Source organism: Sus scrofa, chromosome 9, assembly GCF_000003025.6.
Source record: "Sus scrofa isolate TJ Tabasco breed Duroc chromosome 9, Sscrofa11.1, whole genome shotgun sequence".
Classification (NCBI taxonomy): domain Eukaryota; kingdom Metazoa; phylum Chordata; class Mammalia; order Artiodactyla; family Suidae; genus Sus; species Sus scrofa.
This window is the reverse complement of record NC_010451.4, coordinates 91,184,045-91,208,514: the sequence shown is the minus strand read 5'-3', so window position 1 is coordinate 91,208,514 and position 24,470 is coordinate 91,184,045. Positions and strand designations below refer to the sequence as shown.

General features: G+C 43.4%; 1 protein-coding gene across 8 annotated transcripts in view; it reads left to right on the top strand.

Moving 5' to 3' along the window:
- The window catches only part of RAPGEF5 (Rap guanine nucleotide exchange factor 5), a 274,179-nt gene that overhangs the window by 23,742 nt on the left and 225,967 nt on the right, over positions 1 to 24,470 (top strand). For 3 of the 8 annotated variants that reach the window (XM_005656686.2, XM_005656685.2, XM_013989577.1), the window contains exon 1: positions 8,797 to 9,113. The exons of 1 other annotated variant lie outside the window; for it this stretch is intronic. In XM_005656686.2, coding sequence (XP_005656743.1) covers positions 8,883 to 9,113 — 231 coding nt within the window. In that variant the 5' untranslated portion in view covers positions 8,797 to 8,882. Of the gene's footprint in view, positions 1 to 8,796; positions 9,114 to 9,148; positions 9,270 to 24,470 lie in introns of those variants that run through there. 4 more of the 8 variants (XM_021063440.1, XM_013989576.2, XM_013989575.2 and 1 more) reach the window with 2 other exon arrangements.

Below are 24,470 nucleotides of genomic sequence, written 5' to 3'. Positions count from 1 at the left end.
ACACCATAACCACAGCTACAGCCACTCCACATCCGAGCCACATCTTCGACCTGCCCCACAGCTCAGGGCAATGCCAGATCCTTAACCCACTGAGCAAGGCCAGGGATCGAACCCACATCCTCATGGATGCTAGTCAGGTTCATTTCCACTGAGCCACGACAGGAACTCCAAAAGCCTTTATTTCTTTTGAGAAGAAACTTTTTCCCTGTGGTTTCCGTCTTCAATCTTAACTCTGTATCAAATGAATCCAATTTCCCTTTTGTATATTCAAGACATAGGAAAACAACAACTTTGTGTTCTTTGCGTGCTGAGACCTTCTTTGTATTTAAGAACTTAGGAGATCTTCCTGCTCTGAGTGTTCCCTACCCCTGCATCTCTATCTTCTTACCAAGATCTTCAAATGCCAATTTCAAATCATGGACTTGGAGAACAGCCTTGTGGTTGCCAAGGGGGAGGGGGAGGGGGAGGGGGAGGAAGTGAGATGGACTGGGAATTTGGGGTTGACAGATGCAAACAATTGCCTTTGGAATGGATAAGCAATGAGATCCTGCTGTATAGCACTGGCAACTATATCTAGTTGGAGCATGATGGAGGATAATGTGAGAAAAAGAATGGATATATGGATGTGTGACTGGGTCACTTTACTGTACAGTGGAAAACTGACAGAACACTGTAAACCAGCTATAATGGAAACAATAAAAATCATTTTAAAAAATTCATACAGTGTTGCCAGAAAGCTCTAAGACAGATTTTCTCATGGCTTACTCTGTACTTGGCTGGGGTCAATGCTACAAATGCTTCACATTCACAAACGGGAAGAAACACAGTGTGAAAGGTCTCTGTCTTCTGGTTGGGCAGAATCTTTGACACCCCGTTTCCTTTCCCACTCCCTTCTGCCATCCTAGCCCAGGTCTGCTTTCTCCAAGGCATCATTTCATCTGCTGCTTGCCTTTCCCTCCTACAGAAAAGCAGTGCTCTCTGTGTAGTGCTTTAAAGTTTGAAAACAGCTTTATAAACAGAATGTTGTTTAATGAGCATGGAAATTCTGTGCACAGGATGCACTGATGCTGGGGGTGCAAGGAAAACACAGAAGTTTGCATTAACATGATTTTATGGATTACCATGTTAATCCTTCATGCCTGGGACTCGGTAACCTGCTTTGCTGGCTAACCAGTTTTCAGTGTTTCCCTGTTTTAAAGCACTCTACATGCTGGTGCTAAAATCATCTTCCTTCCTTGCTGATCTGAACATGGCACCATCTGGAGTCCATTTATAGCCTCCCACCACCCTAGGGATAATGCATTTTCCTGTGACCTTTGAGACTTTGCCTCTGTCTTGCTTTCCTCAACCTAGGATGACAGTGGTTAGCTTATCACGGTTGTGTTCATTCATTTGTTCATCCATCCAGCATTCGTTCATGCACGCATTTATCAACTTCGCATCCATGGTGAGCTAGGCACTGCAATGGACACTAGAGGGGAGACAAAAATGAACAATTTCTGCCCTCTGGGGGTTTATAACTTCATATAGGTTTTATATGCAAACACTGAATTCAAATACAAAACAGCCTGGGATAAGAGAGATGGTGAAAGTAGATTCATAGTTGTAGGTGAATGCTGAAGTTTACTCAAGGAAAGGACTCATCCCAATGAGCAGAGTAGAGAAAACTTCTAGGAGGAGGTGTTGTCTGATCTGTGAAAGGATGAGTAGATTTCTATAACCAGAGCAGGAAGGATGGGGCATGGCTGGCTTGTCTTTTGATCCAGTTAGTTTTCTTTTTGCCTTTCTTCCTCTGTCTTTTTGCGCATTTGACAACAAAGATTTTTTTTTTTTTTTGGTGCCAATATCTTAAAGGTACCCAAAGGCTTGATAAACTCACACACCTGATTTAAAAAAAAAGGAATTTTCAGGATGATAACAGTAAATAACATATGAAAAAGACATGAAGAGAGATTTTGTTTTGAGATTGAGTGTAATGAATAGAAGATAGACTTACAAGGAAAAGAACGACACTCACCATTATCAGCCAGGTTCTGGCTGGAGCCACCAATGCAAATAGTGTAAGAAAAATGTCTCTTCCCTGAGGGGGATATTTGTGTGATGCATAGTGCACGATGAACTACACAAATAATAGCACAGCATCACACAGCTTTGTCATGAACGGTCTGATGGTAGATAGTTCTATTTATGATTCTTGAAAACTAAAATAAGATGAGTAAGGCTTAACATTTTTAGGTTTGAAACATGCTTCGTTATCTTGCCACATTGCTCTTGATTGCATATTCATTCCATAAGAAAACATAAAAATAGGAGTTCCTGTTGTGGCTCAGTGGAAACAAACCCTACTAGTATCCAGAGGACATGGGTTCAATCCCTGGCCCCACCCAGTGGGTTAAAGATCCAGTGCTGCCATGAGTTGCAGTGGAGGTTGCAGACATGTCTCCGATCCCGAATTGCTGTGGCTGTGGCATAGATAGGCAGGCAGCTACAGCTCTGATTCAACCCCTAGCCTGGTAATTTCCATATGCCATGGGTATGGCCCTAAAAAGCAAAAAAGCAAGCAAGCAAGCAAGAAACAAACAAAGAAATGGGAAGCATAAACAATGTGTTAGTATCAACTATACAGTTAGATGTGATGTTCTCAGCAGAGGCAGTATGGGCAGCATTGGGTTTCTAGCACAAGATCTGCCTCTGATCTCCCACTGCTCAACCTTAGTCCTTGGGAAGGTCTGTTCAAACCATGTTGATCACTGGCAGTGTTGGTAGGCTTGAATAGAGAGGCAAAATTTTATTTAGCTTTTCTATTTCAGAGAGCTAGTAAAGCAACGCAGAACATCTTAAATAGAAGAGAAATTAAAACAAGACAGGTTGGGAAGGCTGGACACCAAGGAGGACTCATCAACTCCTGATCGTCATGGTGTTGGGAGCGTGACACGCATTGAGTACCTTTATCAGGAGATGAGCAGGTGCACAGGAAAGGCAAAGACACAAGGGAAAGCCCAGCTAATAGAAGCTTTCCTTAGTATTCTCGATAATCATATGGGGCCACAAAAATTAAAGGAGGAAAAGCCACGGAAGTCAATGCTCCAAAATTCATACAACTAGGAATGGAAAGTCAAGTGCTGTGTGTCCTCCAAAGTCCCAGAAGGAAGGGGTGGACACTCTCAGCTCCCCTCTCTCCCCTGAGCACCCCCACCTAGTTCCATCCTTTACCATCAGATATTTGGACCTCAGCAGAGCTTTCTCTCCAGTCCTTTCTCTTGAGTGCCAGTCCCTCCCTTGGCTCATGATGGTCAGATTTTCACTGTGGAGCCTTCTAGTTCAGCCAGTTTAACTGCTTTGTAAAACAAAACCCCCCACACCAGATCCCCTACCTCCTGACTTCTCTAAATTGAGACCAATTTTTAAAATTTAATTTTTCAATAGGTAATATGTTTACATGTTTTTATAAAAACAAAAAGTATTAAAAGTTCTACTTAAAAAGGTCTCTTTCCTTTCCTCATGTAGCCATTTCCAACCACTTGCAAGAAACTTCAAGTTTCTTTACACACATACCAATATAAATATAAATTTTCTTTTTAAAAAATTCATAAGGATATGCGTTTTTTTGTTTGTTTGTTTGTTTGTTTTTTGTCTTTTTGCTATTTCTTGGGCCACTCCCACGGCATGTGGAGGTTCCCAGGCTAGGGGTCGAATTGGAGCTGTAGCCACCGGCCTACACCAGAGCCACAGCAACGTGGGATCCGAGCCACGTCTGCAACCTACACCACAGCTCATGGCAATGCCGGATCGTTAACCCACTGAGCAAGGGCAGGGACCGAACCTGCAACCTCATGGTTCCTAGTCGGATTCATTAACCACTGCGCCACGACGGGAACTCCAGGATATGCGTTCTTCACACTTTTCTGAACCATGTGTGCTGGTCATCTATTGGTGTGTAACAAATACCTCTAAAGTGAGTGGCTTAAAACAATTCATTGTGGGAGTTCCCGTTGTGGCTCAGAGATAGCGAACCTGACTACTATCCATGAGAACACGGGTTTGACCCCTGGCCTTACTCAGTGGGTTAAGGATCTGGAGTTGCCATGAGCTGCCGTGTAGGTTGCAGACATGGCTTGGACCCTGCGTTGCTGTGGCTATCGCATGGGCCAGCAGCTGTAGCTCCAATTTGATCCCTACCCTGGGAACCTTCATATGCTGTGGTTTCAGCCCCAAAACGACAAAAAACAAACAAAAAAACCCCCAATTCATTGCTAACTTGCATAGTTAGTTCGTTGGGTTTTTTGGGCTCATCTGGGTAGTTCTTACTTTGGTTTCTTGCTATGGGTGCAGCCAGACATTGGCTAGTGCAGGGGTCACATAGAGGCTTGGCTGAACTGAAAGTTCAAAATGGCTTACAAATGGCCAGCCCTTGATGCTGGTTTATGAATGAGAACTCAGTTGTCAGAGCACCTCTGCATAGACTCTCCAGGTGGCTTGGGCTTCTCATAGCAAGCTGGGCTGTGAGCAGGAATATCCCAGGAGAGCAGGGAGTGAACGCTACCAGGTCACTTAAGGGCTGTTTACAGAACAGGCGCTGTTGCCTCTGCTGGATTCCATTGGCCAAAGTAGTCACAGGGCCAGCCCAGGTTCAGGGGCTGGAGAAATAAACCCTGTTCTCTATATGGTGGAGTGGCAGGATTGTACTGCAGAAGATCATGGGGGATAGGAGATACTGGGTTGGTCATTTTTGTAAAATACAATCTGTAACACAACCTGAAATATTTTTCTCCTCCTAACACATGTCCAAGGCCTTAGGAGCTTTCTTTCCCTCTTTTCTTTTAATTTATTTATTTTTTTTGGTCTTTTTGTCTTTTTAGGGCCACATACATGGCATATAGAGGTTCCAGGCTAGGGGTCTAATCGGAGCTGTAGATGCTGGCCTATATACCACAGCCACAGCAACGCTAGATCCTTAACCCACTGAGTGAGGATCAGGGATCAAACCTGCAACATCATGGTTCCTAGTCAGATTTGTTTCCACTGCGCTATGACGGGAACTCCTTCTTTAAATTTTAAAAATTTTTTATTTTTTAAAATTAAAGTATAGTTGATTTACAATGTTGTGCCAGTTTGGAGGAGCTTTCTTTGGTAATGTCTGACATCTAACCTCCCCATTTCCACTAACCCCACTAATTCAGACCGTCATCTCTTTGTGGTTAGTTAAATGTCAGAGTTATCTTCTTAGTCTCCCATTTCCCCTCACTGCAAATAGCTAATAAAATTTGTGTTTTCTAGAGTTCCCGTTGTGGCTCAGCGGAAATGAATCTGACCGGTATCCATGTGGACGCAGGTTTGATCCTGGCCTCACTCACTGGGTTTAAGGATGTGGCGTTGCCCTGAGCTGTGGGTGTAGGTCACAGACTCAGCTCAGATCCTGTGTTGCTGTGGCTGTGGTTCAGACTTGGCGCTCCAGCTCCAATTTGACCCCTAGTCTGGGAACCTCCATATGCCATGGGTGCAACCCTAAAAAGGACCAAAAAAAAAAAAAAAAAAAAAAAAAAAAGAGAGAGAGAGAGAGAGAAAGAAAAAAAACACACAAAAATGTGTTTTCTTACATATGTATTTCCATAAATGTTAGCCTTAATGATGTCATTCTCCTAAGTAAAAATCAGCTTTGGTACCCAAGTTGATTTGGTTTGACCTATGTGATGCTGGCATATGTAGGATTTGCTTTTTTTTTTTTTTTTTTTTAACTTCTAACATTGAAAAATCAGGAGATTTTATGAAAAAATCCAGATGAAGTTCTTTTTTGAAAAACTGGATTCTCACATGTAGAAAAATTCAATTCCTCAACTAATATGTTCTAAATACTGCACAAAAGAAAAAAACATTCAGGCCTTGTGGAACTTACCTTCTTGTTGTGGGGAGGCAGGCAATAGACAAAATGAGAAGTGAAATAGAAGGTTGAATGGCAACAAGCTCTGTGGAGGGCTAGGAAGGAGACAGGGAAAGGAATAGATGGGCGCTACAATTTAAAATCACGTGATCCTGGATTGCCTCACCGAAATGGAGTCATTTCAGTTTAAAAAACTTAAGGAACAGGAGTTCCCGTTGTGGCTCAGTGGTAACAAATCCGACTAGTATCCATGAGGACATAGGTTCGATTGCTGGCCTTGCTCAGTGGGTTAAGGATCCAGCATTACCCTGAGCTTTGGTGTAGGTCGAAGATGCTGCTTGGATCTGGCGTTGCTGTGGCTGTGGTGTAGGTCAGCAGCTACAGCTCTGATTAGACCCCTAGCCTGGGAACCTCCATATGCCATGGGTGTGGCCCTAAAAAGACAAAAAAAAAAAAAAAAGAGTAGAGGAAAGGTAACATGGAATTCTAGAACTTTGCTTTCCAATAGCATAGCCCACAGCTATATAGGGCTATCTCAATTTATAGTAATTAAAATTTAAATAAAATTAAAAATTCAGGTTTTCAGGCGTACTAGCCACATTTCAAGTACTCAAAAGCCACATGTGACTTGTGGCTACAAAAAAATGGAGAACATTTTCACCATTGCAGAAAGTTCTACTGGACAGCATTTCAGAGGAAGAGCATTCCGTGCAGAGGGTACAGCAAGTGCAAAGGTCTTGGGGTGGGGCATTGCTTGATTTGAGCTAAACAGTGGCTGGGTCCTCTGTTTACACATTCGTACTACTCCCTGTTGTCTGTCTTATACCCAGGCTAGATGGCAGTTGTCACTTAGCACCTTAACCTAAGCCAACTTTCCAAAGGCCCTTGTTGCTAATTGAGTTTTAGACCTTTGGTCAATGCCATAGATCTATGGATACAGTCCAAACTCCCTGGTCCTGCACTGAAAAGCTCTGTCAAAGAGCATGAAGTCCAAGGATCTGGACTAGGAGACAGAACACCCATGTTCTATTTTGGAGCAGAGGGTTCATGGTATGATTCAGAGGGTATTATCGGGGGTGATATGGCACAAGTACCCACTAACCAGAGTGATCGTTGACCACAAGTGTCCTGGAGGGCCTATACTGGACCAGGAACTAAAGGTCTAGTGGATTTTTAGTGTTTCAGGAGTAAGTTTGGAGTATGGGGTGATATTGGGGCTTAAGGCAATGTCTGATTACTAACGGGAGCGGAAGTGTTTCAACATTATACATTGTTGAAACATTAAGTATTTCAACATGATGCCGTAGATACAAGTGGGATTTCAGCCCTGAATAAATATACACAGTAGGTATTTGGAAACTGTAATGGAGGTGAAAGAGTGTATTGTGGGGCCCTTTCTAGTAAACAGCCACAGCTTTAGGTGACAGGATTTAAGGCCTTCTCCAGGGTGTTGCCAGCATCCATTCTGATATTTTCTCCTTCTCCATTACATGATCCCTTTCTCTCGCCAGAATGACACATTCAATGCCCAGTAGGTTCCGTGTCCTACTACCTGGGTATTTTTCTCTCGTTGTTCCTTTTACTTGAAGGACCCGCACCCTCCTTTCTGCCTGACTAAATCTTCTCCAATCAACTCAAAGGCACATTTCCAACTCTGCCCATCCCAGGCCAGAAGCATTTCCCTGGAATGAGCCCAGAATGTCATTATTCGCACTGGCTTGGCAATTATCAAGAGTACAAGGCAATATATATATGTATATATATATTTTTTCATGTTTATTTAATCCTGGGCCAATTCTTAAGTTTCTCGAGGGCAGAGGTCACAAGTGGCTCTTCTTTTTTCTTTACATGCCATATTTCCATAAGTATTTGCCAAGCGTCTACCACGTGAGGGCTGACGGTACAGTGATGAACCAACTAAGGGCCCTGATCCCCTGTAATCCTCATTTGTCAATTTTATTTTTTCCACAGTGAGTAAACTTATTCCTTTCTTACAAGTCTTAGGCAGAGATAGGGAAACAGATAAGGAATAAAAGCCCTCACTGGCCCTTGTTGAAGACAGATTGATTTGGAAGGTGAAGGTTCCCAGCCACTTGAACTTTAAGGCCCTGCTGGAATAGTTTCACTCCCAGGGCTCCACTATTCCTACCTCCTGGAATGGTGTAAACAATGATTCACCCCCCATAGAGGCCTTTACGCTTTACCAAAGCACATTCATCATCTGCATCAGGCTTTCAGGGAAGGTCAGGTTCCAACTTGTTAACAGAGATTCACCTCCAGGTCACCAGACTTGAACCTATTTTTGCTAAACACCTATCATAACCAACAAAAGTTTTCTTCCCTTAGCCTTTAATGATGTATTGCCAAAGAGGGGACAGTGTGGGGGCAATTCCATCTCAGTGGTGGTTGACTTGTAGCAGAATACAGAGCCTATTTTGAAGTTCTTTGGCAAGAATCATTTCTGTGAATAGTGATTATGATTTGAAGGTAGGCTGTTAGGGAAAAAAAAAAAAAAAAGCTTGCGGGCACGGGGTGGGGGTGGTGAGACTTCCCAGCTCACTCAGTCGGACGAAGTTCAAGTCAACCCTGGCTGATGGGAAAAGGGAGTGGAGAAGGGGGACTTTTCAGCCTAAAAGCAACTGGGGGATGGGTCGAGCAGGAGAGTGGGTTTGGTGGAGGATTCCGGGAATCCGGCACCTGTGGAAGAGACCTTGCCCAATGTCCCCTGGAGTGGCTGCTGGGGGGCCAGGTCCGCGGGCGGAGGCGTGCCGCCGGAGAGGGCGGGGCGGGGAGGGGCGGGGCCGGGCGCACCTGGGCGGGGAGGGGGAGGTGCGCGGGGCTGAGCCTAGCGGGGGCTGCGGCGCGCGCCAATGGGCAGCGGCTGGCAGCGCGCCCCGCGCCCGAGCCGCAGTCGCGCCCTCTCGCTGCCTGGTGAAGGCGCGGACGGTGTGCGGAGGCGAGCGCGCTGAGGAGGGGCCGCCGGCGCCGCAGCCGCCGTCTGGGCATGAGGATGGCCGTGGGCTCCGTCAAGATGCAGCCGCCGTGCGAGAGCCCGGCCCTGGCCGCGGCGGCAGCGGTGGCGGCGGCGGACGGCGCCCTGCGCCGCAGTCCCAGCGCCCGGGATCCGGAGCGCGAGCAGCTGCCGGTGCCGCCGCGACCGCGGCTTCGGGACTTGCCGGCGTTGCTGCGAAGCGGGCTCACGTTGCGGAGGAAGCGCAGCGCCGCCGGGGGCCGGGTGAGTGTCCGGGTGCTGCTGGGCAGGAGTGGGCGTGGGCGACGCACACGTGGAGCCCGCACCCATCCTCCTGGGCGGCCGAGCAGGGCGTCTGGAAGTTGGGGAGATGCCAGGAGGGGATCCCTTGTGCGGGGCAGAAGAGGAACTGGGACGGCGGTGAGATGGGTGCACCCTGGGGAGAAACGGTTTCCCCTTCCCCTGATGCACCTGGCTTAACCTCAGCACCTGGTTTCAGGCTGCGGGACCGTGGGCATCGCCGGAGGATGGGCCGTTTGCCTGTCCCCAGAGGGAGAGCTGCAGGTGTCCGGTGCTTGCTTAGCCTTCGGCCAGCCCTGTCCCGACAGCGAGCCTCAGGCCTCACCAGTGGGACCCCAATTTGCAGGAAGCACGAGACCTGTGTACTTCTTTTGGACGCCCCTTTGCAGGCTTTGGGCATCAGGAGTGGCACTGGCCGCCGCCGAGCCGAGGGGGAGACCTAGGATTTGAAGTACCCGGGCGAGCTTTAGTTCCTGGGTCCCCAGAACTTAGTACTCGGCGACGCCCCCTTGAGCTGGAAGGTGCACGCCCCACAGAATCTTAAATATTGACTTCCTGCTGCTGTGTCCCGATAGGATTTCCTGGTGAAGGAGTGTCCCTCTTTGAGTTCTAAGTGCATCTAATGGCCCGAGCAGGTCAGACATGTTTTGTATATTAAGAGAAGCGGGACGGTCTGAGATCTTTCACAGCAATCCCTGCCGGGGCCTCTGGCCACCGGGCTGACTTGTCAGGAGTCCTTGCTCACAGGGCCTTGGGCATCTTTGGTGGGTTCTACTTAGCTTTTAAAAATTTGCATCGTTAAGCAGGCTTTACCGAAAACTGCTACAAATGTAATTTTTTTGGACTGTAATTAAAACAAGTCTTGGTTGTCTGCCTCTTTAAAGGTCGTACTGAGGGACTGTCCGCTCTTGCAAGATCGGTTTGTGGAAACTTGAGAGGGAGAAATGCTGGTTTGGGTCTGGCTTCCTTTGGGCAGGAAGGAGCCTGACTTGATGTAGGTCTTCCGCCTCTCTAGGCTCTGTTCCTCCTTTCTTAAGAATTTTTCTTCCCGAGTAGGGATGAGTGTACAGGATCTACCCCAGAAGGATGTTTTGAGGATTAGATGAGTGTCATAGGATATCTTTAAGTTCATGACCATGAGAGTCTAGGAACTGCCACAAGTGACCTTAATGTGTGGCATGCAGGATTGCCTGCAGAGAAAGCCAGGAAAGGTGTCCCAAAGCTATTTCGTGATAGCTAAATAAATGTAAGAACCAGAGTTATAGACTTTGCAGGAATCTAGGGAAAAGTAGGTCAAATCATGTTCCTATTATCCTTGACAGTTACTTTTTTCATGGCACAGAATACTGAAGACATGAGGGCAGCCAGGCAATCTGTGAGGAGAGTTGCTAAGGGTTTCTGTGTAAATAGATCTGGAGTGTTCATTGGCATAGAGGCTTGTGTTTCTCTCTGCCTGGGATAACGTTGTGTGCCTTGCCAGTGTACATGTTTACTCTCAGTTATTCTGAATGTGATTATCTCAAATAATGTATACTTTGTTGGTCCTTCTTTGGTTACTGTATTGCATCTGTATTGTATTATACTGTATTATTTCTCCTTGGGACATTCCAAACACATTTCTTAAATGCATGGCCAGTTTTTTATTGGCGGAAGATTGTAAAATTTTCCAATGTTGGAAACCGTAAGTTTCAAAGATTTTCCCTTCCTTTGGCTTTGCAACCAGCTTTGTGATTTTAGAATCTTCCCTTCAAAGAGGTAGGAAAGGATTTACAGTCAAATGCTCTGCCCTTGAGCTTAAAGCCCCTAGGAAAGACTTTGAAAGAGAAAAATAGGTGAATTGGTCTGTATTAGTCTTAGTCTGTTTAAACTGACATAACAAAATACCATAGACTAGGAGACATAAACAACAGAAACTTATTTTCTCACAGTCACGAAGGCTGGAAAGGCCAAAATCAAGGTGTCTAGAGATTCAGTTTCTGGTGAGAACTCTCTTCCTGACCTGCAGACAGCCACCTTCTCACTGTTGCTGACAGAACCATTCTTTGGGGCACGCGGAGGGGGACCATCCCTCTCTCTCTCTCCCCTCCCTTTTCTTTTCTCTTCTTTTCTTTTCTCTTCTTTTCTCTTCTCTTCTCTTCTTTTCTTTTCTTTCTTTCTGTCCCTGAAATGTAGTTGAGGTACAATATTATGTTAGTTTCAGATGTATCACATAGTGATTTTATATATGCATACATTACAAAATGATCACAGTAAGTCGTGAGGATCTTTCCCATACAAAGTTATTACAATGTTATTGACCATATTCCTTATGCTGTGCATGACATCCCCATGGCCTATTTATTTTACACCTGGAGATTTATACCTCTTAAACCTGTTCACCTATTTCACCCCACCCCAACCTTCTCCCCTCTGGCAACCACCTGTTTGTTCTCTTTGAGTCTATTTTCATTTTGTTTGTTTTTTAAATTCCACATGTGAGATCATACGATATATGTCTTTCTCTAACTGATTTCACTCTGCATAATATTCTCTAGGTCCATCCATGTTGTCACAGATGGCAAGATTTCTTTCTTTTTTTTTTTTTTCGTGGCTGAGTAATCTTTCATTGTGTATGTATATACCCTAGCTTCTTTATCCTTTTGTCTATTAGTGGACACTTGGATTGCTTCCATATCTTGGCTATTTTAAATAATGATGCAGTGAACATAGGGGTGCGTATATCTTTTCCAATTAGTGCTTTAGTTTACTTTGGGTATATTCTCAGATGTGAAATTTTTGGACCATATGGTAGTTCTATCTTTAATTTTTTGAAGTACTTCCATACTGTTTTCCATAGTGGCTACATTAATTTAAACTTAACCAACAGTTTAGGAGGATTCCCTTTTCTCTGCATCCTTGCTAACACTTGTTATTTGTTGTCTTTTGGAGGATAGTCATTCTGACAGGTGTGAGGTGATATCTCATTGTAGTTTTGATTTGCATTTCCCTGATGATGAGTGATGTTGAGCATCTTTTCATGTGCCTGTTGGCCATCTGCATGTCTTCTTTGGAAAAATGTTTCCTCAGGTCCTCTGCCCATTTTTTAAAATGGAGTTATTTTTGGTTTTCTTGATGTTGAATTGTATGAGTTCTTTGGATATTTTGGCTCTTAACCCATTCTTGGATATGGCATTTGCAAATATCTTTTCCCATTCAGTAAGCTGCCTTTTTGTTTTGTCGATGGTTTCTTTCACTGTGAAAAAGCCTTTTAGTTTGATGTAGTTGCACCTGTTTATTTTTTTCTCTTGTTTCCCTTGCCTGAGGAGACAGATCAAAAATTTTTGCTGAGGCTGATGTCCGATTGTACTGTCTATGTTTTCTTCTAGGAGTTTTATGGTTTTAGGTCTTACATTTAAGTCTTTATTTTGAGTTTATTTGTGTATGTAGTGTGAGAGGTGGTTCATTTTGATTCTTTTGCATGTAGCTGTCCAGTTTTCCCAACACCATTTATTTTTATTTATTTATTTTTTTAAATAATTTTTTTTATTTTCCCACTGTACAGCAAGGGGGTCAGGTTATCCTTACATGTATACATTACAATTACATTTTTCCCCCACCCTTTCTTCTGTTGCAGCATGAGTATCTAGACAAAGTTCTCAATGCTATTCACCAGGATCTCCTTGTAAATCTATTCTAAGTTGTGTCTGATACCCAACACCATTTATTGATGAGGTTGTCTTTCCCCCACTGTAGATTCTTGCCGTCTTTGTCATAGATTAATAGACCATGTAACTGTGAGTTTATTCTGGGCTCTCTATTCTGTTTTATTGATCTGTGTGTCTTGTTTTTGTACCAGTACCATACTGTTTTGATTACTGTAACTTTGTAGTATAATTTGAAATTAGGGATCATAATACTGCCAGCTTTGTTCTCCTTCTTAAGATTGCTTTGACTATTTGGGGTCTTTTGTGTTTCCGTACAAATTTTAGAATCATTTGTTCTAATTCTTTGATCTCTCCCCCTTTTCTTATTTTTTATTTTATTTATTTATTTTTTGTCTTTTTGTCTTTTCTAGGGCTGCACTTGTGGCATATGGAGGTTCCCAGGCTAGGGGTCTAATCAGAGCTGTAGCTGCCAGCCTACGCCACAGCCACAGCCACACAGGATCTGAGCCCCATCTGCAAACTACAGCATAGCTCACGGCAATGCTGGATCCTTAACCCACTGATTGAGGCTAAGGATCGAATTTGCAACGTTATGATTCCTTGTCAGATTCATTAACTACCGAGCCACGACAGAAACTCCTCTCTCCCTTTTCTTATAAGACAATGAATTTCATCACAGAAACACTATCCTCATGACCTGGTCTAACCCTAAATACTTCCCAGAGGTCCTCCAGATACCATCACCTTGGGGCTTATAGCTTTAACATATGAATTTTGGGGGGACACAAACATTCATTCCATAACAGAAGGGGTTTGAAGGAAAGAGAAAAACATGAGAAATATGTACCAAACCAGTTGGTGACTTTTGAGCACCTGGGGTCATATGGTTAGCACCTTGGTTAGGGCACTGATACCAATGCAAATAAATCATAGGCTTAGATCTTTTTGTGGACCTTACCTCATGGGCTGAACTTTCAGATTATAGCTCAGTGATTATAGGGTCAAGTTAACACAAATTTATGACCACTGGTAAAAGCAGCTCTGTACATTGCACAAGCTGGTAGGAAAGTTTGCAACTTCTGTATTGACCAAGATCTTAGGCACACATGTGACTCCTGCCCATGGTGCCTTGGGCTCCCAGAAATCTTGACAATCTGACATCAATGGTCATCAGATAAGCTCTCTGAGGGTTGTGTAGCTCAACCCAGGTGCCTTGTAGGTCATCTCTTACTGGGAAAAATTAGGCTGGCATTTGGTTGTTACTACACAACTCCTGGTTCCTTGGTTTAGTCACTTCTAATCATATTGAATTCAGAATGCACACCGATTAAGACTGTTTAATACTTCTTTAGGCTCCATGGGGAATGACTCTGTTTTGCTTTGTGGGAGAACCTTAGCTACTGCCTAAGAAATCAGTGGTAGGATAAGGCACAGATTGAATTTCTACCAAAACCATTTAATTGCTTTTTTTTAAACTTTGTGCTTATGATGATTCTGAGAGAATAGCGTAAATACCACCTAACCTTTAGCAGCTATTCATATTTTGCCAAATTTGTTTCACTTATTTCTCCTTTCCCCATTTTTTTTTTTTGTGGGGGCTGGTATATTTTAAAGCAAAATCCTAAACGTTATGCCATCTCACTCATAAGTATTTCAGTTCACATCTCTGATAAGGACTTCTTTGAAAAAGGTAAAAATTTCATGCCCTTCTCACACCTAAAAATATTAACAATACTTAATATAATTCTCATATTTAATTTTTGTCAAAGATGTCTTTTCACTTATGATTCGAAACCATTGCATTTAGTTGTTAGGTGTTCAAATCTATTTTTTTAAAATAACCTGCCCCTTCTTTTTTCATGCCTTTGATTTGATGGAGATAGTGGGTCATTTGTCCAGTAGAAGGTGCCACTTTTGGGCTGACTTTTTACTTGTGGTATTGTCGAATTTGCTCCTTTATTTTCTATATTTCCTGTAGTGGGGCAGTGAGCGAGCATCCTTGGTAGGTGATACTGTATAAAGTCTGTTGCATTACATCACATGGCCTGAGAAAGGAGTTCCTGTCATGGTGCAGTGGAAGCAAATCGACTACGAACCATGAGGTTGCAGGTTTGTTCCCTGGCCTCACTCTGGGCGTTAAGGATCCAGAGTCGCCCGTGAGCTGTGGTGTAGGTCACAGATTTGGCTTGGATCCTGAGTTGCCGTGGCTGTGGTGTAGGCCAGCAGCTGTAGCTCCAATTAGACCCCTAGCCTGAGAATCTCCATACGCTGCTGTGGGTGTGGCCCTAAAAAGCCAAAAAAAAAAAAAAAAAAAGACCTGAGATGTCTGGATGTTTCTCTCTTTGCGATGTCAAGATTGATTAATAGTTGGTTCAGGGAGAGTCAACCTACCTTTCACCTAACGATTTTTAGCATCAATGATAGTTATAGCCTAGATGCATTTCATTAATGGATGGTTGCAAATTGATTATGTTCTAAATCTATCCTTACTCTTGCATTTATCAGTTGGAACTCTGTCTATAAAGAATTTGCCCACCTGAACGTCTTGGATCTCCTGAAATTCAGAGTCTGTAGGAAAGAAAGGAAAAAAGCTTATTTTTTTCCCATCAGTTTTCTGAGTTATGACTTAGTGCCCTAAGAACTTACCATGACAATCAATGAGTTTTTCTTTTTCAAGTATCAGTAGGGGAGTTTCCGTTGTGGTGCAGTGGTTAACGAATCCGACTAGGAACCATGAGGTTGCTGGTTGGGTCCCTGCCCTTGCTCAGTGGGTTAAGGATCCGGCGGTTGCCGTGAGCCGTGGTGTAGGTTGCAGATGCGGCTCGCATCCCTTGTTGCTGTGGCTCTGGTGTAGGCCGGTGGCTACAGCTCTAATTGGACCCCTATCCTGGGAACCTCCATGTGCCACAGAGCTCTGATTCAACCCCTAGCTCGGGAACCGCCATATGCCATGGGAGGGGTCCCAGAAAATCCAAAAAGACAAAAAAAAAAAAAAAAAAAAATTGTCAGTAGGAACTTGTGGGTCTGTGGGTCTTTTTTTTTTTTTTTTTTTTTTTTGTCTTTTTTGCTATTTCTTTGGGCCGCTCTCGCGGCATATGGAGGTTCCCAGGCTAGGGGTCCAATCGGAGCTGTAGCCGCTGGCCTACGCCAGAGACACAGCAACGCGGGCTCCGAGCCGAGTCTGCAACCTACACCACAGCTCACGGCAACGCTGGATCCTTAACCCACTGAGCAAGGGCAGAGACCGAACCCGCAACCTCATGGTTCCTAGTCGGATTCGTTAACCACTGCACCACGACAGGAACTCCCAATATTCTTTTCGATGCTCAGTTTATACTTATCTCCTGTATGCTTCTTACAAGGCCCTGTAGTCTGATACCTTTCCTGCTTTCTGGAACAAGAGAGTCTAAGCTTGTCTCATCCACTTCCTGTTCCAGACCCCAAATCAGCCATTTTCCCAAGGAACACAGATTCTTTTTACTGAAAACCATTCATTTCCCTCAATTTTTGCCTCTCTTGGTAGGTGCATTTTTTTTTTTTAAGCCTCCATTTTAAAGCATTTCATCTTAAGTTTTTGTCTCTTTTGAAATTTTTCTCATCAGGCTGTTTCTAAGACTGTCATTTTCTCCCTGTATTAAGATAGCTGGTAACTACCATCCCCTCTTTCTATATGTACTGTTGGAGTGCTGGGACTGGCTGATTTTGGCCCTTGGCTGCTGCAATATTTTCTGCCAGGATCTACCGCTTCTTCTCTTTGGAATCTGTTTCCTTTACAGCAGCCAGAATGATTCACCAGTTGTGCTGGTTTGACTGTTCACCCAAGTCATCCAGTGATCCTCAGCTCTTGGGTGAGTCTTCTCTCCCCTGCCCTCTTCCCTGTAGCCACGCTCCGTCAGGCCCGGTCCCCGTGGCATGACAGGTGCTCTTCACACTTGAACTGAAAAAACAGCTGGTGCTCTCAGCCTGAAGTTCTCTCTTTTTCATTTACAGTCCCTACCCCATGGCCCCCTCCCAAAGAATGAGGTTGCCCATTTCCTGTGTCCAAGCTGGAGTGTTTTAGGTCTGACCTAGAACCCTCCTCTGTGGAAAAAAAAGACTTCCTTGATTGAAAAACACATTCTGATCCAAGTTATACCATCGTGGCCAATTTATAGTTGTTTTCTACACATGTAAGCAAAGGATGTAATTTCTCCTTTATATTTAAATTAAAATCAATGGCTAACACTTCGTAGCACTGAATTATATGCCTCACATGTTCTGATATTAACTTTAACCCTCGCCACAAGCCTGTGTTAGACGCTATTATTTGCATTCTACAGATGAGGAAACAGAAATATGGAGGTAACTTGCCCAAGATCACAGACTGGGTCGGGGAGGGAGGTTTGAAGCCAGCCAGTGTGGTTCCATAGTTCGTGTTCTGAATTGACTCTCACATGCACTGAGGGCAAAGGGTCTGTTTATTCTAAGTGCCTATAGCCCTATAGCACCTGCTGATTTGACCTCACCATTCTGAGGGTGGTCAGTACATCCAGTTGATTATGCCAGATGTTAGCCTTTTTTACATGTGCGCACACAGTGCCTTGTGATCGACCTACTGGGAATGGAGTGGGGATGAGGGTGGGGTGGGGAGCTGGGGAGGAGGGCAAGTGTTGTGGTTATAGGTGTATGGTAACTAATAGTTACAAAAATTCCAAGTTGCATTCATTGTATCCTAAGCAAAAAACACCGGGGGCCCACCTTAATCAATCCCCAAACTTGTCAATTCACCCTGCTTACTTTTTTCTTATCTGCTTAGGGTAGCTTGATAAAGGCCATTAAGGGAGGCTTGCATCTTCCAGGAAAGGTGAATCACATCAGATATGAGGGCACGTATTGGTCTCATTTGAGAAACATGGACTTCCTACCAGCTCGAACTTTGATATCATAGAACTGTGATATTACAGCTACAAGGAAAGTAAAACTCCATGGATGCCACCTCTAAAGATATTCGAGAAGGAAAAGAAATGACAGATTCATGTATTCTAATTTTTTATAATTCTAACAATGAAACTCAAGGGCGAGTGAATGCTGTATTTATTTTCTTTCTCTCCCTCCTCTGTGACCCCCTTGCTCAGGTTTCAGTTGCATAATTAAAGGAAAAGAGCTTGGGCCACAGCTACAGAAGCTGTATTTGAATGGCAGAGCCATCCCTCTGTTGTATGCTTGCATGTTATTCTCTGAGCTCTCTCTAAGCCTCAGTTTCTTCTTTAATGAGATACACTGTGGGTGAGGTTTTTCTGAGAATAGATTCAGTGTATGGAAAATTGGAGGCACATTGGAGCTTAAATTTTTCCTTCCCCAGCTGGATGCTTATTCTAGGCAAACGGACTTCGATAGACATATTTATGGAAATTTAGGCACAAAAAATTTTGCTTTCATGTGCAATGTCAGTTTCCGTGTTTTTAAAAGATGTGATGTCCTAATATATAGTGAACATAGTGTCTAAATATTGGTACCAAAACAAAATAGAGTTTCACATTTGCGCTTTTCTTAAATTGACTTGGCAGTAATTGGTAACTTGTTTGGCTAAAAGTAGGTGGAAAGGTGGGAGAAAAGTCTTTGGGGATGACTGAGTACTTGTGATTTTTTTTTTTTTTTAACCTCAATATTGCATAACAACCCTTCTTAGGAATACTGATCATTCTGGTAAGGATATGTTATCTAGAAGTAATTTGTGAGAAATTAAAAGATTTTATGTGAAGATGAAGTAGTTAAAATAAATGACTTTTTTTTTCCCCATAGTTAATTATTGCTATGATAAATCATTCATGGAGATGGAAAAGTGAAAGTCCCCAGACACCATTGTGGATACCAGCAGGTCTTTACCAGTTTGAAACTTCAATAGAACCCTAAAGGGAGGAGGTATTTTTACATATGAGGAAAACTACAGTCTGGAGAGGTTAAGTAACCTTCCCAGAACCCCCCAGCTGGGAAACAGTACAGGCTGAACGGAGCCCGGGACTGTCTGATTCCAACATCATCTGTGGCCTTTCCCCCAAATCATGTCGGAGACACTGACATAATTAAGCCATGTGGTGTACTGAAACAGTGGGCGCCCTAGACATTTTCAAGTTTAATGCAAAACACAGCTCCTTTTCTTTCCCATGTCTTCAGTAATGGCTTCCAGGATCAGTCTTCACTCCCAAGATCTGACACTGGCTTGAGCAGCAGCTGTCCATCACCTCCCAGCAGTACAGCTGTTGTGCAAGAAACCTGAGGGTTTGGGATGACTCATTCCAGAAGCTATTGTTTTCTCACAAGGTTGGGAAGCTAACTAGCTCTTTATTACCATTGAACAGGGAGCTCTAGAAAGCAAGTAGCTTCCTTTTCAGGAAGTCTGGAAGGAGCAGTCGAATAGGTTTTTGTGACCCAGGATTTACATTTCTGATGGTGACTTGTTTGATATTTAAGAAACTTCAGATGAGGAAGGGGGAATTGTGCCTACCTGTCAAAATAAATGAACTATTTACAGTTGAATCAAGTCATTGAGAACCCGCAAATACCTTTTAACAAAGATAAGCTTTGGTATATTAAAAAAAAATTTTTTTTTAATGTGGTGAAGCCAATGGCTCTTAATTTTTTTTTTTTTTTCGGGGTGGGGATCCCAGGCCTTTTCAAGAATCAAAGGATAGCACCCCAGGAAAATGCACTTAGAAACATAAGTTTGCATCTCATTTCCAGGCTTGCGAATGTTTTGAAGCCTGGGTCACCACAGACACCTAGTCAAAAGCCCACCTTCTAGAATCAGCACCTTGGTTCTATAGTTATTTGACTTTTTATCTTTCCTTCCTCTAAAAATGTGGCATAGTATCCAGCACTCATTCAATCGTCAGTAAATATTTCCCCCAAATCAAAATATTTTATTGGCGTGTTGAATTAGTTGTTCATCTCTGAATGTAGCAAAAGCTTCAGTGAATGCTGAGAGGTGGTGGCGCAGGTCATACTATTATTATTTAACAAATCCTTATACAGCATTTATCGTGTCAGAGTCCTTCGAGGTACTTTGAGAACATTCCCTCATCGAATCCTCATAACGGCCTTATGTGGCAGATGCTCTCATTGTCTTCTTTTAAGAAAATGAGGTACATAGAAGCTAGGTAGGTTGCTTGAGATCACCTAATGAGTGGAGGGGCCAAGATTTGAAGTCTGGCTTCATATTACAAGTCTGCCTATTCTGCTGTATCCTCTCTGCAAATAAAATAATGTATTTCTGTGATTACAGTCTCTCACTCTTTTTCGTTTTAATACTTTTGAAATAGGAATATTTGTTACAAGTGATATAATCATTTAAAGGGATATTGCTTTTTTTCCTTGTAAAAGCTTTCGTTTTTATTTCTGTATTTATTTATTTTCTTTTTACAGCCACACCTGCGACATATGGAAGTTCCTGGGCCAGGGGTTAAATTGGAGCTACAGCTGAGGCCTATGTCACAGCCACAGCAATGCTGGATCTGAGCCCCATCTTCAACCTATACCCCAGCTTGCAGCAATGCTGGATCTTTAACCCACTGAGCACAGCCAAGGGCTGATCTGGCATCCTCATGGATACTAATCAGGTTCTTTACTCGCTGAGCCACAACAGGAAGTCCTACAGCTTTTATTAAATTGATAGTATATCTCAAAATGTTGCTGTCTTAGAATAAAACAACTATAGTAAGCCCTGCTTTAGTTTTTAAACTAAAAATGTCTGCATAGTTTATCTGTAGACATATCAAAATAAATCACAAAATGGTGCATACAAACGAAATCCTTATCTACTTATGAAGTATGAAAATGTTAATTAGGATGATACACTGAACACTGGTAATTACTTAGTGATTTAAATGTCAGAGAATACATTTGAATTTAAAAAAAAATTTCCTGCAGAAAACATGAATATTCTTAAGGTAATGTTGAAGGTGAAATTATATATACATGTACAGTTTATTATTGGTTTCCTTCAGATTTTTTTTAGTGCAAAATTTACAAGTTACGTTTCCTGTATGAATTCCTTTCTTTTTCAAAACTAAAAACCTTGAACATCCCCAGGTGACAACAGATTTAGACTTGGCCTTTGAGTCACTGCACATTGTGTGGGGAATTGGCAGATCTTACCTTCTGTGACTCAGTCTTTTTTTGTATTTTGTTTGCTTTATTCATAAGACCTCGGCTTCTCCCTTCTAAAAGGCTTTTCTTTTTACTTTGCTCATTTGTGTCACCTGTAGAAAAAACATACCTCAGAATTTCTAATAAAGGCAAAACAAACCTTTACTAAAATTCAACAGTCTGAAAAACCAGGGCTTCTGCGGTCTCACTGCTTGTCTTCCTGTATTTTTTTTCTAACTGGTCTAGCAACTTTAACCTCCAGCCCCATTGGTGGTTTTGCTGTTCAGTCAAATTTGACCTTGTCAAATCATTTACCTGCAGCTGTTATGAGGTGTGCATGCAAATACTTGTGATTGCCTAACACTTTTGCCTGTGGTGCCAAGTGTAAATTTGTTCTCCTCTCTCCTGCTACCGTTGAGGGAAGTGAACAGCTTTTCACTTCTGCTTCGTCTAACACTCTGAATGTTGCCTGTAATGCGCAAATACCACAAGTGGTTCACGCCATCATAGTGTGTTGTGAATTTATATAGAGGTATGAAATCTTCTTTTGTAGGGGAAAAAAAAAGCAAACAAAGAAAGATGTGTGACAATACCTTTTAGAAATTCGGGGAAGCATGATGCCTGCTTCAGTTCATTAAAATAGAATTTGACAGCAGTGTAGTAGAGAGAATGTGTTTCTGTGTGTTTGTCATTGAACGACTGTGTGACTTGGAATATGTCACATAACCTTTTTGTGTCTCTGTCTCTAAAGTGGAATAGCGGTATTCTCTTGTGAAAATTGGTGGTGGGGGAGGGGATCAGTTTTCTCTTCTTGGTCCTTGTCTGACCAACCAAGGTCAGAGCAGTGGTCTTTCTCCATAAGGATGCCAACTCAACATCCAGGGCACTGTGGGGCATATTTTAGACAGAAGCAAAGATAGATCTTTAATATTCACCCCGTCTCTTGAGTTGGAGAGGGGGAAGGTAATGCTTTCATTGAAAGAGCATTTGAAAGTGCAAGAGTCTGATTCAATCAAGAGGCTGTCTTATCAAAAGAGTAAAAAGAGTGTCTATAAATCTGTTTCTGGAAGATTAAATCATTTGTGTGGCCATAAACAGAGCTCTGGGAGAGGGGTCAGAAGAGAATTTGTGGCAGTGGCCCTTTGTGTCTGGGGGAATCTTACCAGGTGGTTTTATCTTCTTCTAGATAAGAGGTTTGTTGCTATTTCTTATAATCAATGAAAGGTGTTTCTTAGCCTCAAATTAGCATCAATATTTGTTTTCCCCCTACTGTTTCAAATTTATGAAAAATCTTCAAATAGCACCCATTGAAACACTGAAATTTCCTACTCTTCTTGGCACATAACTTCTTTTTTAAAAAAATAAAGCCTCCTAGTCATATTCTAATCTACATTGAATATCTGAGGAAGTTAGAGCTTAAAAAAACTCAGCACATCCAGTTCATCAGTATTTGGCTGTTCCCTCTGCTGTCATTTTTATAAGGTTTTACATTTACAAAGTGCTTTCACAGTCTTATTTTACTGTTTTTGTAGCTCTGGAATAGGTATTCCTTTCTTACATAGACAAAACAATTTACGAAGCTTTTCTATAGGTTCCAACCTCACCGCCTGTGACCTCAAAGGGCAGGAGAGTAAGTAAATAAATATGCACAGCACTTTGCAGACGGAACCGGTTGAGTAGGGAAGGCTTAGTGTGAGCTGCTGCTGTTGTCATTGCTGCCATCGTCATCAGCTGGAATGACAGGTCTGAAGGATTTTCAAAGATCAAGCCCTTTGAAAAGCTGAAAGAGGGAGTTCTCGTTGAGGCTCAGCAGGAACAAACCCGACTAGTATCCATGATGATGCAGGTTCGATCCCTGGCCCTGCTCAGTGGGTTAAGGATCCAGTGTTGCTGTGAGCTGTGGTGTAGGTTGAAGATGTGGCTCCAATCTGGCATTGCTGTGCGTTGCTGTGGCTCTGGCGTAGGCAGGCAACTGCAGCTCCAATTTGACCCCTAGCCTCTGATTCCATTATACCCCGGGTGCGGCCCTAAAAAAAAAACCAAAAAAACAAAAACTGAAAGAGATCTTATTGGTTACATTGAGGCTCAACCATTGATATCTTGCTAAAGGTCATAGGGAAGAAGGTAAGAGCCAAGGGCTCCTTAGGCTAGAAGGGTCTCTCCTAGGATATCTTTGGTCTTTTCTCCCTGAAGCTATCAAAATTGAGGTTTTAAAGGAGGACTTCCTAAACTGTAGCAGACACATACAGGAGAATCCCTGAGGGTTGTGAAAACACAGATTCCTAGGCCCCAATCTTAGAGACTTTGACTTAGTAGGTCCTGGATGGAGCCCAAGAAGCTGCATTTCTGTCACGTTCCAGGTGATGCCGATGCTGCTGGTACATGGCCCACACTTACTCACACTGGTCTAAAGGACCCTAAATGTTTGGTGACCTTCAACATCAGAAAATTACTGAGGCCAGGAGTCTACCTGTTTTCTTCTTTGCCATCTCCCTGAAGAAAGGACAAACCAAGATGACAACCATGACTATAAGAATGATTGAATTAATAATATCGGAAACTCTCCTTGATTGGTTTCTACAAAGTGACTGGCAGTTGAAACAGAAGCGATGAGCATTTGAAGCATGAAGGGTCCCTGGCAGCTGAGCTAATTATCCCCTGTGCAGCCCATGTATTCTCTTTTTCTTCTGGTCTCTGTCTGGAGGCTGCCCTTCTGGATGTCCATCACTAGGGCTCTTACCATGTGGCTTTGGTTAGGGTTCAGTCAGTGGAAGGCCAGCGGGGAGAGAAGCCAGGGATGGGTGCCTGTCTGTCCCCTCCTCCCCGTTCCCTCTCTTTTCCAGTGTATCAACGGCAGTGACCATGACCATCTCTCACCAGCTGCCATGGGACGGTCCTTCCTCCACGGCATGGGCTCTCTCCAGCCTCTAGTAAATCTGTGTCCCCACCCCATACCTGGCCCCTGTGTCTCGCAGCCTCTCCTGCTGGATCGAGGAACCTTGCCCACATGTCTTTGATAGGCTCCTTCTGAGCCCCTGACTGATATATAGGGAGCCAAGGAGGAGCAGTGTGTGTGTAGCTGTGGGTGAGAAGAACCTCGTGAAAGGAGTGGGCACTGGCAGCGATGAGACCAGGAAGCTGGCCCAGCCCTGGGGTTTAGGTGAGGAGTGCGGGGAGGGGGCCCGACCTCTGGGTGAACCATAGAAGGGCCTGAGAGATCCCTGGTGAGAAGCTCTAACTGTGCTAGAATGTGATCCAAGGGCCATTCCTGATTCATTGCTGAGCGTAAACTTAGATGGCTAGGGTTCTGAGTCAGAGAAGCCTTCTTTTATATGAAGAATTTGCACTCCTCTTCTATAATTGCCTGACAGCTTCCCCCCCCTCCCCGCCCCGCCCCGCCCCTGCCCTTGCCCTTTTGCCCAGACACCCTTAGCATTGCTGGTCTATACACAGGAGTTATAAGATCTTTTTATGGTACTTTGATCTTGCTAAATTTTGTCACAGTATATCGAACATGTTTTGAAATGCCTGCCAAAACTACATTCACAGAGTA